The 14,209-nt window shown below is 46.2% G+C and overlaps 2 protein-coding genes across 3 annotated transcripts; both read left to right on the top strand.

Annotated features, from left to right (window-relative positions):
• Positions 1-6,817: 6,817 nt before the first annotated feature.
• LOC124678222 (DNA topoisomerase 2-like) lies at positions 6,818-8,701 on the top strand. Of its 2 annotated transcripts, XM_047214141.1 has the most exons (5): positions 6,819-7,264; positions 7,353-7,712; positions 7,794-7,916; positions 8,091-8,163; positions 8,236-8,701. In XM_047214141.1, the coding sequence occupies exons 2-5, from the start codon at positions 7,359-7,361 to the stop codon at positions 8,472-8,474; spliced, it is 789 nt and encodes a 262-aa protein (XP_047070097.1). In that variant the 5' UTR covers positions 6,819-7,264; positions 7,353-7,358; the 3' UTR covers positions 8,475-8,701. The 2 variants fall into 2 exon arrangements, with proteins under 2 accessions (XP_047070096.1, XP_047070097.1); XM_047214140.1 differs by having other exon boundaries at positions 6,818-7,264; positions 8,091-8,701.
• A 4,421-nt stretch (positions 8,702-13,122) lies between these two features.
• Positions 13,123-13,962, top strand: LOC124678412. The gene has a single exon (XM_047214307.1). The coding sequence runs from the start codon at positions 13,395-13,397 to the stop codon at positions 13,695-13,697; it is 303 nt and encodes a 100-aa protein (XP_047070263.1). The 5' UTR covers positions 13,123-13,394; the 3' UTR covers positions 13,698-13,962.
• The last annotated feature ends 247 nt before the right edge of the window (positions 13,963-14,209 follow it).

Here is a 14,209-nt window from a genome sequence, read left to right on the forward strand (position 1 = left end):
CTCTCAAGTTGAAGGGATTGACTTCGGAGAGACCTATGCTCCCGTGGCTCGTCTTGAGTCCATCCGTATCCTTCTTGCTTATGCATCGCATCATAACTTTAAGTTACAACAAATGGATGTGAAAAGTGCATTTCTTAATGGTCCTTTACATGAAGAGGTTTATGTTAAGCAACCCCCGGGGTTCGAGGATCTCAACTTTCCTAACCATGTCTACAAGCTTGATAAAGCACTTTATGGTCTCAAACAAGCTCCTAGAGCTTGGTACGAGCACCTTAAGGAATTGTTGGTAGACCGTGGGTTTGATGTTGGGCTAATCGACCCCACTCTTTTTACTAAGAGGGTCAATGGGGAGCTTTTCGTTTGCCAATTATATGTTGATGATATTATATTTGGCTCTACTAACAAAGCTTTCAATGATGAATTCTCAAAACTTATGACCGATAGGTTTGAGATGTCTATGATGGGAGAGATGAAGTTTTTCCTTGGTTTTGAGATCAAGCAATTGAGAGAAGGAACCTTCGTAAATCAAGCAAAATATCTCCAAGACATGCTCAAGAGGTTCAAGATGACCGAGATGAAAGGTGTTGCTACTCCTATGGTTACCAAATGTCATCTTGCACTTGATCCCAATGGTAAAGAGGTGGATCAAAAGGTATATCGCTCCATGATTGGATCCTTGCTTTACCTTTGTGCATCTAGACCGGACATAGTGTTGAGTGTTGGTGTGTGTGCAAGGTATCAAGCTTCTCCTAAGGAGAGCCACATGATTGCTCTCAAGATAATCTTTCGATATTTGGTTGATACCCCAAGATATGGTATTTGGTACCCCAAAGGCTCAAGTTTTATTCTCAATGGGTACACCGATGCGGATTGGGCGGGTGACAAGGATGATAGGAAATCAACTTCCGGGGCTTGCCAATTCCTTGGTAGGTCCTTGGTGTGTTGGTCTTCTAAGAAGCAAAATTGCATATCTCTCTCCACCGCCGAAGCCGAATATGTTGCCGCCGCAAGTGGATGCACTCAATTGTTATGGATGAGGCAAACTTTAAAGGAATACGGTGTCATTTGTGACAAAGTGCCTCTATTATGTGACAATGAAAGTGCCATCAAGATTGCCTATAATCCGGTGCAACATTCAAGAACGAAGCATATTGAGATCCGGAATCATTTCATTAGGGATCATGTTGCCCGGGGTGATATTGAGCTTATCTATGTTCCTACCAAGGATCAACTTGCCGATATATTCACGAAGCCTCTTGATGAAGCAAGGTTCACTTATTTGAGGAATGAGCTAAATATCATCGATTCAAGGAGTATAGCTTGACCATCTTGCAAACACACCTTCGTCTCAAAACTTTATTTGGTTTAGATGTGGGCATGGAAATAGGGGAGTGCGGTTTAAATTATTGAGCTATCCCTCCCCCCATAATGCCAACATTAAGAAATCATTCTCTTTATATCATATGATGATATGTGAGCTTCAATGATGAGTAGTAGTTTTTTGGGCCCAAGATATATCTTCGCGGTGCCATGCCATAATACTCATATATGGTGGCCTAGGCCACCACACTCTTCTCTATGAAGAGTTGGAGTAATTTGGATCCTTATTGGACTTCATTTGCCTATCTCTTGTTTTTATGGGAATTGGCTCAATGTTTGGCTTCTATTGATTTGCTCCTTGCAAACTTGAGTTCATATTACCATACCTCTCTTTGTGTCCATCCTAAGCCATTCTCTCACCTCTAAAACATTCTATATCTTGCACAAGCTCGTCTCAAAAATGCATATCAAAATTGTTTGTTTTAAAGAGGGTGTCTTTATAAAAAAAAGGGGGATTTTGTTTAAAAACAGCCTACAAAAAAAAGGGGGGGATTTTGTTTAAAACAGCCTACAAAAAAAAACGGGGGCGGAGGCTGGCCGACCCGGGCCTGACCAGGCCGGTAGTACCGCCTGGGGCCTGGCCGGTACTACCGCCGGCCTCGGGCCGGTGCCTCCAAGTGTGGGCGGGTCGAGCCCCGCTCCCCACCCTCCCCACTCGCCCCCATCTTCTCCCAAACACCCACCCTGCCGCCCGGCCGCCCCTGCCTCCTCCCGTGCTCCCCCGGCCACTCTCCGGCCATCTCCGGCCGGATCGGCTCCGTGGGAGCCTTCCCCCACCCCTCCTCCTCCATGGCTCCCGGTATTAGCCTCTCCCCCCATGTTTATTGCTCGTATTTTTGGCTCACATGTGTGTTGGTTATTGGTTCTACATGCTTGGTTTTTTTGGCTAAATCTTACTCTTAGAGGTTGTATCTTTTGCTGATCTATGTCCTCTAGTGTGTAGCACCGTTAACCTCTACTTTGTAGCATTTTTTTCTACACATTGTGTGTGGCCTTATTTTTTTCTCATCATGCATGTGTATTTTGGGTCAAAATTTTGTTAAGTTGAGATGAGCTTGTGCCCTTATCCCATATTTCCCTCGGCTCTGTTCGTCTATTTCACAGGTGCTAGTCGGAAGAGGAGAGGGGATCCGCCCCTTGAGGATGATTTTGTTGAACAAGATGAAGTGTTACCCCGTGCCACTACTGCGCGTGGTGCTTCTTTGGCAAATAAAAAGAAAGGGAAAAAGCCTATTGAGTCCTATGGTGGCGTCCGCCTTCATGCATACATGGCTATTCGCACCGCTAATCCCTATTTGGGGCCTCGGTCTTCTCGCACCCACAACCGCCACTTCTACACCGAGGTTCAAGAACGCATATTCAATGAAGTCTATCCTCCCAACAAGTCTATTTTCATGAGGATGACGCTCGCTCCATCACTTGGATGACTCGTGATGAGGTACTCACTACCACTTGGAGCACCTTTGGACAGATTCTTGGCTATCCTCTTCCGGAAGATTGTGAACATGACAATGATAGTGGTTGGAGGTTTCATGGGCAGTCTAATGCAAGCACCAAAGATGTTCTTGAGCCGCTCTATATGCCCGGTCGATGCAAGCTTGGATTCACTTCCGGTCTCCAACCCGTCTATGATATTATGCTTCGCATCTACCGTGAGACTGTTGCCGTCAAAGTGGGTAATGTTGATGAGATCCATTCGTTTGTCATTGACTTGATGCTTCAAACTCATCTCCGAAAGGGCAAGGGTGTGAAGATGGATGTCATGGATTGCCTGTGGAACCAGATTTTCCTGCGTATGGTTGAGAAGAGGTCTCCTGCCTTTGGTCCCTTCATCATGAAGCTTATTTCTGAGGTGTGGCGTCAGAAGTTTGAGGGTGCCATTCTGGAACCATTTTCTACACTCACTGTTCATAAACGCAAGAATCTTCTTATCAAAGATCATGAGCTCCTAGCTTCTACCTCAGCCCCAGCAGCTCCTTCTGCCTCAGCAGCACCTTCTGCCTCAGCACCTCCTTCAGCAGGTCCTACAGATCCTCCCACTGATCGCCGGGTTGCTGGCATTAGACTCCTTGATGGTTTTACTCCTCATATGGCCCTTGGGGGGCCTCCGGCTCACTCCGCGTATGATCCCATGCTCGAGCCCTCTTGGTACTCCAAACTCAAGATCAAGGTAAAGAAGACCTTCTGTCTCCAGCTGGATATTCAGGAGCGCATGTATGACGCCTATGTGGCCGAGAAGAAAGCTCGACGCCGTCAGAAGAGCATCATGGCAAAGCTTGGTGTGGAAGTATCTCCTCCAGGATCTGAAGAGAATATCCTTCCGAAGCCTCAGTGGATTTCTGCTCATAGCCAGTGGTCTGATGGCGAGGATGGTCCCTCCTATGATGTCAACTCCGATGTTGCCGAGGACTTCCTTGATGGCTAGGGACGGTAGCATCGCTCTTCAACCTTTTTGGCATCTTGATGTCAAAGGGGGAGAAGAGTTCTATTAGGTTCGGGATTTGCATGGGAAGTCACAAGCTTGCGTTTTCTTTGACTTTTTATGCTTGTGACTTATGGTTATCTATTGTTGAGAACTACTTATCATGTTTTATGCACCTTATCTATGTGTGTGAGACATAGGGGCTATCTATTTATGTATGAAACACTATCTATCTATCTATCTATGGTAAAGACTAAGTGAACTTCATGTGGTATGATCTCTAAACTCAACACTTGTCTTTACTCACATATGGTTGTCTCTTCTATATACAAGTGATGAATTTATTTGCTTACTAAGCATCTTTACACTTGTTGGTGATTCGTATTTACTTGAGTAGTTTGATCCTAGATTATGTGCCTCTCTTTCAAATGTTAATTCTATTAGATGCACATGTCTAGGGGGAGCCTTTTATGCAAATCTTATATTTTCCCTGCTCAAATACTCTCATCTTTTGCAAATCTTATATTGTCATCAAGAAACCAAAAAGGGGGAGATTGAAAGATCATATCTCATTTTATATGTAGTTTTGGTGTTGATGACAATGATAATATATGAACATTTCGGTTTATAAGATTTGTAGGTTATTACATTCTATAGATGCTTAAAGAGTGAAGAGTATGCAAGATATCGGAAGAGAAAAGAAAGAAAAGAAGAAAGAAAGAAATGAGAAGGAGAAGAGAAAGAAGAAAGAAAGAAATAAGAAGAAGAAGAGGAAAGCAAAGAAAAGAGAAGAGGGAGCGGGTGCCTGGGCGGTACCGCCGGCCTGGCCACGGCCGGAGGCTCCGGCCATGGTACCGCCCATGGTACCGGGGGCGAGGCGAGCGCCTCAGTATAGATGCAGGGGGGTTTGGAGCCCCGGCGGTACCGCGACCGGTACCCCGGCCGGAGGCTCCGGCCCCCCCCCTGGACCGAGCTCCTTGGCCACGTGGCCTCCTCCTGGTGGCCTCGCGCGCGCGCCTAGGACCGGTAGTACCGGCCCAAACTGGCCGGTACTACCGGCCACCCCTCTCCATCGCTCCAACGGCTGTTTCGGTAGCCCCTTTTAAGGGCTTCTTCTCCATTGAGCTAGGGTTGCTCATTCCCCCTCCTAAAAAGACATACACCATTGTTGAGCCACCAAGAACATCAAATCCATCGGATCTCCTTCCTCAACCACCCAAATCCCTTGAGCTTTGGAGAATCGACGGAGAAGACCCCGATCTACATCCTCACCGAAGCGTTTTTCATTTCCCCTCTTATGCTTGAGGGCCCCCTTGCTAGTGTTCCTCTTTGGATCCCTAGTGGTTGTTGTTGATGTATGTTTGTTGATTTGTTGTGTTGTAACAGATTTGGGAGCCTCCAATTTGGTTGTGGATGTGTGCCCCAAGAACCTTGTAAAGGCCCGGTTTCCGCCTCGAGGAAATCCCTTAGTGGAAGTGGGCTAGGCCTTCGTGGCGTTGCTCACCGGAGATCCGAGTGAAGCCTTCGTGGTCGTTGGTTTGGCTTTCGTAGCAACCACACTCCTCCAAACGTAGACGTACCTTCTTGCAAAGGAAGGGAACTACGGGAATCATCTCCGTGTCATCGCGTGCTCCACTCTCGGTTACCTCTATCCCACTCTATCTCTATATTGCTTAGATATATCTTGCTTAGTTGTTAGCCTTGTCATATAGGTAAATTCACTTAGTTGCATATCTAGAGAATTTACCTTTTGTGTCAAGCCTAAATTGAAAAAGAACTAAAAATTGGTTAGCACCTATTCACCCCCCCCTCTAGGTGCGGCATACGATCCTTTCAGCCAGGCACAACCAGTTAAGGCCAGACCTTGGGTTTTCACCCTGAAAGGTAGGACTCTGATCTTCACATGTGCTTCCGCCACCACTTTCATACCACTGCTGCGAATCCCGGAACATCAAGCAAGTTCCTCAACATCGCGGAGACTTGAACTTTCTTTAGCTAATCCCCCAATCCTGCCTTCATGAAATTCTCTGCTTCTGACTTCACCGTGGACCAAAAGTCTCTTGATGTCAACACAGAACAGAGCTTCGCGCCGCTCCCTTCGAAACCAAATGGTCGGAATAAAAGCATGGATGCGCGCGACCGAATAGCACCCGATCTTGTGAACTCCATGCAAAAGATGCACTGTTCTATTCGCTGTCGAAGCCTTCCAGAACTCATCACTCTGGCTAGATGAAGAAAGATCGGCATCCGGAACATCTTCATCTTCGCGAAAGAAGAACCCTAGGACCACGACCATGAAATCTGGAACGGTCGGCCCCCACGCCGCCGCCATGGGTGGGAACCGCGGTCCATCTTCCTCCTCCAACCCGGCCGGTGGAGGTCAGCAGCGATCCCGCTGCCGCCGTTTCCCCGCCGAGTTCCGCCACACCACCGCGTCTCGCGCCATGATCTAGGTGAAGTAGCCGAAGGCCACCGCCACTAGACCCGCCGTCCACCGTCGCCGCCCCTGGAAGACCCCGCCTCCACGCGAAGGGGAGTCCATGGGCGTGCCACCACCGCCCCCTCCCTTTGGCAGCCGGACGCAGCCACCACTGCTGACCCCGACGGCGGCAGCGGCCAGGAGGAGGAAGATGGGTCGCCTCTTCTTGGATTCGGGTCGTCGCCCGGAGCCGCCTCGCGCGAGACGACCCGGGGTGAAGGTGGAAAGAGAGGAGAGGGGATGGGAGGGGTGGTGGTGGGGGGAGGGAGGGGCAGCGGTAGCGCTGGGAGGGTGGAGGGTGGAGGGGCGGCGGCTAGGTCTGGGAGAAACCTGTACGTACCTGTCATAATAAATTTCTTTTACACATCGATGTGGTCGACATTTCCAAAACCATATAAGAACAACGAAATCTATATTGCTATTCTACTATTCTAGTCAATCGGACTCAAGTATGGCAACCAATGTTTTTAACTCGGTCAGAATTCGAACACGCTCAAATTGGATGAACCGGACTCTAACTCCGATCACGATTTGAACTCGAAAACGTACGACTGCAAGTCTACAACCCCTCTTCCTTATCGTCGCAGCAACACCAGATCGAAGCCCCGCTACCTTTCTTCGACCCAGCCAGATACAACGGCGGGCCGTGAAGTGACGGCACCACTGCAGCAACGGCGGCGACTGTAAAATTCGAACCCCTCGCTAGATCGGTTCCAGATTTCGCAGGGGTTGGAGCGAATCCGGTCTCAGCTCTACAGATTGAGAGGCTTGGTCTCTATCTATCTATTCTCCCTCCACCCGAGATCGGAGCCCCGGTACCCTTTTTCGACCCTGATACAACGGCGGTCGTGAAGTGAAGGCACGACTGCAGCGACGAGACGCTGCACGGCAACCACCCGGCCCTCGCTCGATCGGGATCGGGATTGGAGTGAATCCGGTCCTGGTTCTACAGATTGAGACTTGATCTCTATCTGAAAAATAAGGTACCGGTGTTAATTCAGTAGTATACATTGCTAACTGTATTTGCTCCATTTGGAAAAACATACCTGTTAACTAATTCATCTTCTGCAGGACGCGATGCTAGAAACTTATGAAAAACTGCTAAAGCAAGTGGATAACAGAGCTAGGTTCCTTGCCGGTGTTCTCAGTGGTGACATCCAATGCATCAACAGGAACAAAAACGAGCTACGACGAGAGTTCATTGAAAAGGGATTTGATCCCCTCCCAGAGGAGGGGCAACCCGTTGTCATACGACCAACAGGAGTCAAGGAAGATGCCAGTGATTATGACTATCTCACCAAAATGTCAGTTTCTAGCTTAACCGAGGAGTACCTGGAGCATCTTCTGGTACTAAAGAAGAGACTTGAAATAAAAGTTGGACTCCTACGGAAAGCTGCAGCAGAATATCTGAAATCTGAAAAGGAACCAAGGGTAAGTACTGATACTCTAATGTTTGGAGTCGATGTTCCACTAGTATTTTATTTTATATTAACTTACTATTACTGTATACAGTTGCTTGGCACAAATTACAGAAAAGCTCCATCAGATAGAGATGGCATGGCTGCCAAGGACAGTCAGGTATTTGAAGCAGCTCCCAGGAGGCAGTGTAAAAGGACTGCAGCCGATTCTCTTGAGGTAGACTACATTAACTGACAAGTGATACTTATCTATTATGCTCTTTTCATGTAAAATAATAGAACTTCTATTCTATAGTACATTTTCTTGTAGCGACGGCGAACGGCATGAATTCTTAGTCGTGCGTGTCATAATTCATTTACTGCTTTTACAAGACAGTAACAATTCTTGCAGGAAAGTGCAATGCTGATGGATGGTGATGAGAATGAGGCTCTCGAACTTAAAGATCAGTCCCAAGAACATACAGGTAAGCACAAGTATAATGCTGCCATTGTCAAAGTACAAATCTTTAATGGGCAAATTACTTGTGCATACATAGAAACTGAATGGTCACAAAAGCAAGAAAGAAAGAAACAGAGGAAAGGACCAAAGAGGCAGAGAAAGGAATCAAGTGAAACAGGCACACCAATACATTGCTGCCCTGCACTGGATCTTCGGGGCCACGAAAAATCAGGGGACGGCTTCCTCGTGGAAGAAATTAAGAGAATATCAAGTGGTTTAGATGAGATTGAGATTACCCACTGTAGATCAAAGTATGGTAGCTCACGAGTTGGCTAAATTAAACTTTCGCGGTGCATCTGTGTCTCTTTGCCATGAGGGCCTACTGTAGTTTCCCTTGTCGCTTGCTGATGTAAAGCTTTCTGATTATTACATATCAGTCTTTCTCCAGAGTGATGTATTATTACTATAAGTGACGAATTGTAGTTAAATGCTGCTTACTCTGCCTAGTAGATAAGCTAATGAAAGAGTATTAGTGGTGTAGGAGAATCTGATCTGGGGTTATGTTGGAGGTTGTGGCTATGTTGTTCTTTTGTAGCACCAATCTTCTGTGTGAAGATTTATCACACTTAACTCGTTAGTAATACTGATGTTAAAGACCAATGTAATATAGCGCGCTTAAGAATTTCCTAGTGGTTATTGCTCTTTTTAGCATGATTCTTCTATTTGGAGATTAATAATAAGTTGAAGACCAAAGTAATGTATTTTGTTAAGAATTAGCTCTGGTTCTGAATTAGTACTGACGGTACTAGTTTAGTTTCAGATATTTTAGTTGGATGGTCCAAAGTTACTGGGAAAGTGTGTTCGGGCACCATTTGGTTGCTCATTTTGCTGCAGGGAGCAAGCTGCTCTTTCTTGATTCAGCATAATGTTCCATGGATACAGGGTTTATTGTGGCGATGGAAGCGAGTGTGTCGTGAGTTGATCTCTCGAACAGTATTACGTAGTTGATCTCGCGAGGAGTAGCTCCGTAGTTGTCTTGTAGTCTTGGATTCATGTCACGATTATGGCAATCCAAGGTATTTGCCCGATGCCTCTCAGTTCTACAAAAAAAAAAATGCGATTTGGGGGGTAAGAAGCCCTCCAAACAATTCAATAGATGGTATTTTGGTGTGTACAAGCGAGAGAGCGGGCGCTAGCACTCGAACTCGGGATCTCGCGGGTCACAGCAGGTATCAGCACCCGGTAACCATCCGGGCTATGCCTCTCAGTTCTACACATATTACGTATACCACACCTTGCATGGAGCAGTTTGATGCTCAACATATAAGGTGGCTATTTTTCCTCGCTTTAATCCATTGCGCTTGATAATCGTTTGGTGCTTTAACATATGGTTCTTTGATCTCTATGTATCTACCAATATTATACTACTGGCCAAGGATGTATCAATTATCTCGATCAATTTTCAGGATTTGATTGTACAAGTTGGTAGGTACATGTCATGTATAATTGTGTTGTCGGTTGTCATAAAGACACGATATGCATGCCAAATGTTATTTAAAAAGCAAACAGAACAAGGTGGAGAGAGAACCATCATTTCAAATGATTTTCATAAGAATTTTGAGGATTAGAATTCTTAGAACTTTTTTCTATATATGTGGGTGGTTCGATTCATATGAACGAATCCTAAGTTATACTATATTTTCGACTGGCCGAGTTAGGAAGTGTTAGGGCAATATGCTTGTTGTATTACCAGGGGGCCAAAGGCCACAATATATAGTACAAGTACAGGTGCACATATGCAGAAAACCCCCTAACATATGTGGAAACTATAATATACAGATATATACATCTAACAGGCTTATTAAGCTCGTGGGTTCTGGTTTTCATTTCCCCACCTACTTTTCTATCTATCAGTTTACACCAGTCTAAATGTGCTGCCGGGGCCTTCAAAAACGTAATAGTGTTGGCGGTGATGTTGGAAGTATGAGAAATACCGTGTTTCGGACTTTTCATAACATAAGAGGACTAATGTCGGGACCAGGAAAGGACACAACCTCCATCCAATTACATTGTTTGATTGATCTGAAAAACCATATATATGCTCCTGTGTTTTTCCGCATATCGTAACAAAAATGACAACACGGGCTGACGGGCTAACAAATGTTCGACACGTGTAAACTTGACGAAATGATATTCTCAACAACGAGTACCACTACTAGTATTACATCTCAACAAAAAAAAGGACTGATGTGAAGAAATTCCTCCTCTTCCAAAATATAAGCCGTTTTAGATAGCTAGATTGCCGCTTTAGAAAAGCTTATATTTCACTACATCATTATTGACGTTATTTTGAAAAAAGAACTAGAAGCATAATAACGTGGAGCCTAGAATTATTCTGGAGTGGCATTATCCTTCACTTGCTTGTACGCGATGTAAATGGCACGAGTGTCAGTGGCGCAGCTAGAACTTTAATCCTTTTTTTTGAAATGTGGGAGCAAAAAAAAAACTTTAGTCATGTGTAGTCAAATCAAAACTGTGTAGTCAAATACATGCATTTATACAATTATTATTATTATTTTTCACTTGTGTTTTTATAGCTAAAAAACTGTGTAGCTAATTTAGTACACAGCTTTTGTGCGTGGCTCCGCTACTGACGAGTGTTGTGGTTGCCATCGGCCCATCGCCAATCATTCTGGTCTGCGTGGCCCAACTCTAGCGGGAGGGTACACTTTTTGTTTTTCAGTTTCAGCGTCTTGGCGGGCGTAACTCTTTTCCCCGTCTATGTTCGCTCTGAGGTTCCTTGCAGACCAATTTAGCGATCCAGTTTTTTTTTTTTTTTTTTTGGGACAAAGAGCTTTGTGCCATTCGCTTAATTAAGAAAAGTGTTGGGAGCAGATAGTCCATACATTAAGGTTGCAAGGGATTACCCTCCCGACATCAAATCATCCAACCATCGTGCACCCGCAATGACCCACAAACAGGGTTTTTTCTTTATCTTTTCTAATACTACCATGTGGGGAGCGCTTTTGTTGCGGAAGACCCTAGCATTATGCTCGTTCCATGTTTCACAAGCAAGGTGAGAGGATATGCCCTTGCGGATAGGTCCCCCACCCCACTTGTCATTGTCCTCCACCAATGCTCGATTGTGAGACCTGGCCATTGATTAGGATATACATGTAGGCAATGCCCATCTGCTCTGTAATCCCTTGCCATATGCGCGTGGTGAAGCCGCAATTGACGAATAGGTGACACAACGATTTCGTAGCTTGCTTGAAAATGTGGCAAAGGCCACAATTTGTCCATCCTCACTTTTCAAGGCGGTATGCCGTCCAAATTCTATTTTGCGTTAGAAACCAAGCAAAAAAAAAAACTTTGTTTTGGGTGGCGCCCACACTTGCCACACCGTTTTGTGCATGATGGAGGATGTGGAACCAATAAATTGCACCTCGTAGGCGGACTTGGCCGAGTATTGTCTGCTCACCGTGAGCTTCCACAAGATGTCATCATCCACATCATCAACTAGGTGTATACCTTGTAGGCAAACCAAAAGCTCAACAAATTGCGTGAGGTGCTACAAGGTTGCGAATTCGCCCAAGTTGATTTTGCTCACCCAACCATTTTCCTTCATCATTTGGTTGACCTTCCATGATTTCCTCTTTGATATATCGAATATGAGGCGGTGCAATGCCCTTTAGCGCTCTCCCTCAAGCCAAGGGGCCTCCCAAAATGGGGTCTTGCAACCATGGACAATGGCGATTGTGGTTGCCGCATAAAAATTTCCATATCCTATGTCGTCTGAATATCCATCTTTGTTCGCTATACCTAAATAGTTCTAAATCAACAACATTACTTATTTCCATCTTTAGTCGTGCTACCTAGATCCCATATTTGTATGATTGAGGTACAGGTATACGTGCATGCTACTTAATGGAAAAATGTCGATGCTGCCACTGGATATTCATGGAATGAAGGCCGAACCAAATTAAACAGCAGCCGGAAATCCGTTGAAAGGGCAGCGCAAGAGCGAAAGAGCAGCTCCTCAGGCCTAGAAAGGCCAGAAACAATGTGTCTTCAGAGAACAAAACAATATACAGGGAAACGACTGTGTCCATGATCCTAATGGTAAGACAGCGACAGCGAAGTATATATGTTCCAAACTTCCAATGCTGCGCTCTGTGACTGAAATTCTGGATAGATATCTGAATCGTCAGTCGTCAATCGATCCTAGCATGTAGTATCTGCAACCGAGACGTACATGATTGGGACCTGCTAATCAAGTCCAACTTCTGAGGCCTGAACTTATCCGCTGTTAAACTTTTTTTTTGATAAAGGAAATATATTAATATCTGCAACCGAGACGTACATGATTCGGACCTGCTAATCAAGTCCAACTTCTGAGGCCTGAACTTATCCGCTGTTGAACTAGAACTCGCTAGCGTGTTACACGTAAACAAGAGAAATGTTCTTCTTTGTGTCGGTGGATGATAGCTGCGTCTGATTCTTAATGTATTTCCAATGCCGAATGCTAGAGATAATTTGGGGCCAGATGCGTAATTGCACTGGTTTTGGGCCCCGCTGAATGCCGACATGCCCAAACTAATAATCCTGCGTAAGACCAGGGAAAAACAACATTCGGCTTTGAGCTTTTCATAATCCTACACAGACCAGATTCTTCTTCTTTTGGTTCAGCTCCGAAGGGATTTTCACAACCAATCCACACAGAATGAACTGAGAATTGTTGCAGTGTCTCTCGACAGTATATTCAGCTCCGCTTGCAGTTCATCAGAGGCGATACGCGGCTGGCTCAATGCGAAATGCTTGGTTGGAAGTGGGCCGCACACGGCCTATTATGACGGCGACAAGGACGTGCGTCGACGCAGACGCTAGCGAGGCACGGCCCCCGGTCCCGGTGTCCCACGGGGGAATGTCGATCGAGATCGGCCGGCAAGCGGTTGGCCCATCGCGCGCCAGGTTATTATTTTCACGCGCGCCAAAGTGTCCGGAGATTTCCATTCGCGGCAAACATACATAATCGCACGCTAAGCAACAGCAAATGTCCTCTATATGATTGAGTCCATTCCATTCCATTACAAAACGAACCTCGATCTACACGCCATCGCCGGCCATTGTTAATACTACTACATCAGTGCATCCTCGCCATCCTAGTTGATTTCAGGTGGCACCTCAAGAGTAGCAGTGTCATGGCGGAGGGATCGGCCATGTAGCAGCTGGAGAAGCAACCGGAGGTAGACGACGATGGTGGTGCACGTGGTGCTGCTCGCCGTGCCGGCGGCGGCGTGCGGGTTCATGCACGCGTTCAAGCTCGCCGTCCTGCTGTGGCCGTTCAACCTCGCGCTGCCGCAGCTGCGCCAGGTGCCGCGCGTCTGCATCACACTCCGGGCCGCGGCGTCGCACTACGCCGCCGAGCTGCGCGAGTACCTGGCCGCCGGCAACCACCGCAACTCCTACTACGACCTCCGCGGCGTCGGCGTGCAGGGACGGTCGGCGGAGCGGCTCCTCGCGCACGCCATGATCTCCCTCGTCGACATCTCCTACTGATCGATGTCGGCGGACCTGTTCGATTCTGGCCATCTGGCGGTGCACATAGCTAGGCACCGTACTTCTTCCGTTTCGGCCGAGGGCCTTCTTGCTTCTTGGATAGGTTCGTTCAGAAATTCCTTTCGATCCTGCTGCACATAGCTAGGAACCGTAGTTCTTCCGTTTCTTTTCCCTGCTTTTGTCGGCTGCTGTCATCAGTTCATTGTAATGAGAAATGGTTTATGAAATGCAAAGGAGCTAAAATCTGGAAAAGCTCGGTTTGACACGACATGTCACTCCCGGATCATGATCTGGCTGAGTTATTCAGATGTATGATGTATCTGAAATTAAATGCAGATAGACACTTCGTGTCAACCTTTGCACTAAAGGAGAATATCTACAGGTTTCATTGACAAAACGCATTTTATATTCCGAAAAGGAGGGAACCCACCGCGGCTCTTATACGCCTTTTTTTCACATGAGTTGCAAGTTAGTTTGCAACTGAATTTTTTTCAGTTGCTAGTAAAATTGCA

Source organism: Lolium rigidum, chromosome 7, assembly GCF_022539505.1.
Source record: "Lolium rigidum isolate FL_2022 chromosome 7, APGP_CSIRO_Lrig_0.1, whole genome shotgun sequence".
In the NCBI taxonomy this organism is placed as follows: Eukaryota; Viridiplantae; Streptophyta; class Magnoliopsida; order Poales; family Poaceae; genus Lolium; species Lolium rigidum.

Bases quoted from the DNA above. Each gene is read 5' to 3' on its own strand.
- LOC124678222 (XM_047214140.1), top strand. From the start codon at position 7,359: ATGCTAGAAACTTATGAAAAACTGCTAAAGCAAGTGGATAACAGAGCT. The intron at 7,713-7,793 runs GTAAGTACTGAT...TACTGTATACAG, and splicing joins AATCTGAAAAGGAACCAAGG to TTGCTTGGCACAAATTACAG. The intron at 7,917-8,090 runs GTAGACTACATT...CAATTCTTGCAG, and splicing joins CTGCAGCCGATTCTCTTGAG to GAAAGTGCAATGCTGATGGA.
- LOC124678412 (XM_047214307.1), top strand. From the start codon at position 13,395: ATGGTGGTGCACGTGGTGCTGCTCGCCGTGCCGGCGGCGGCGTGCGGG.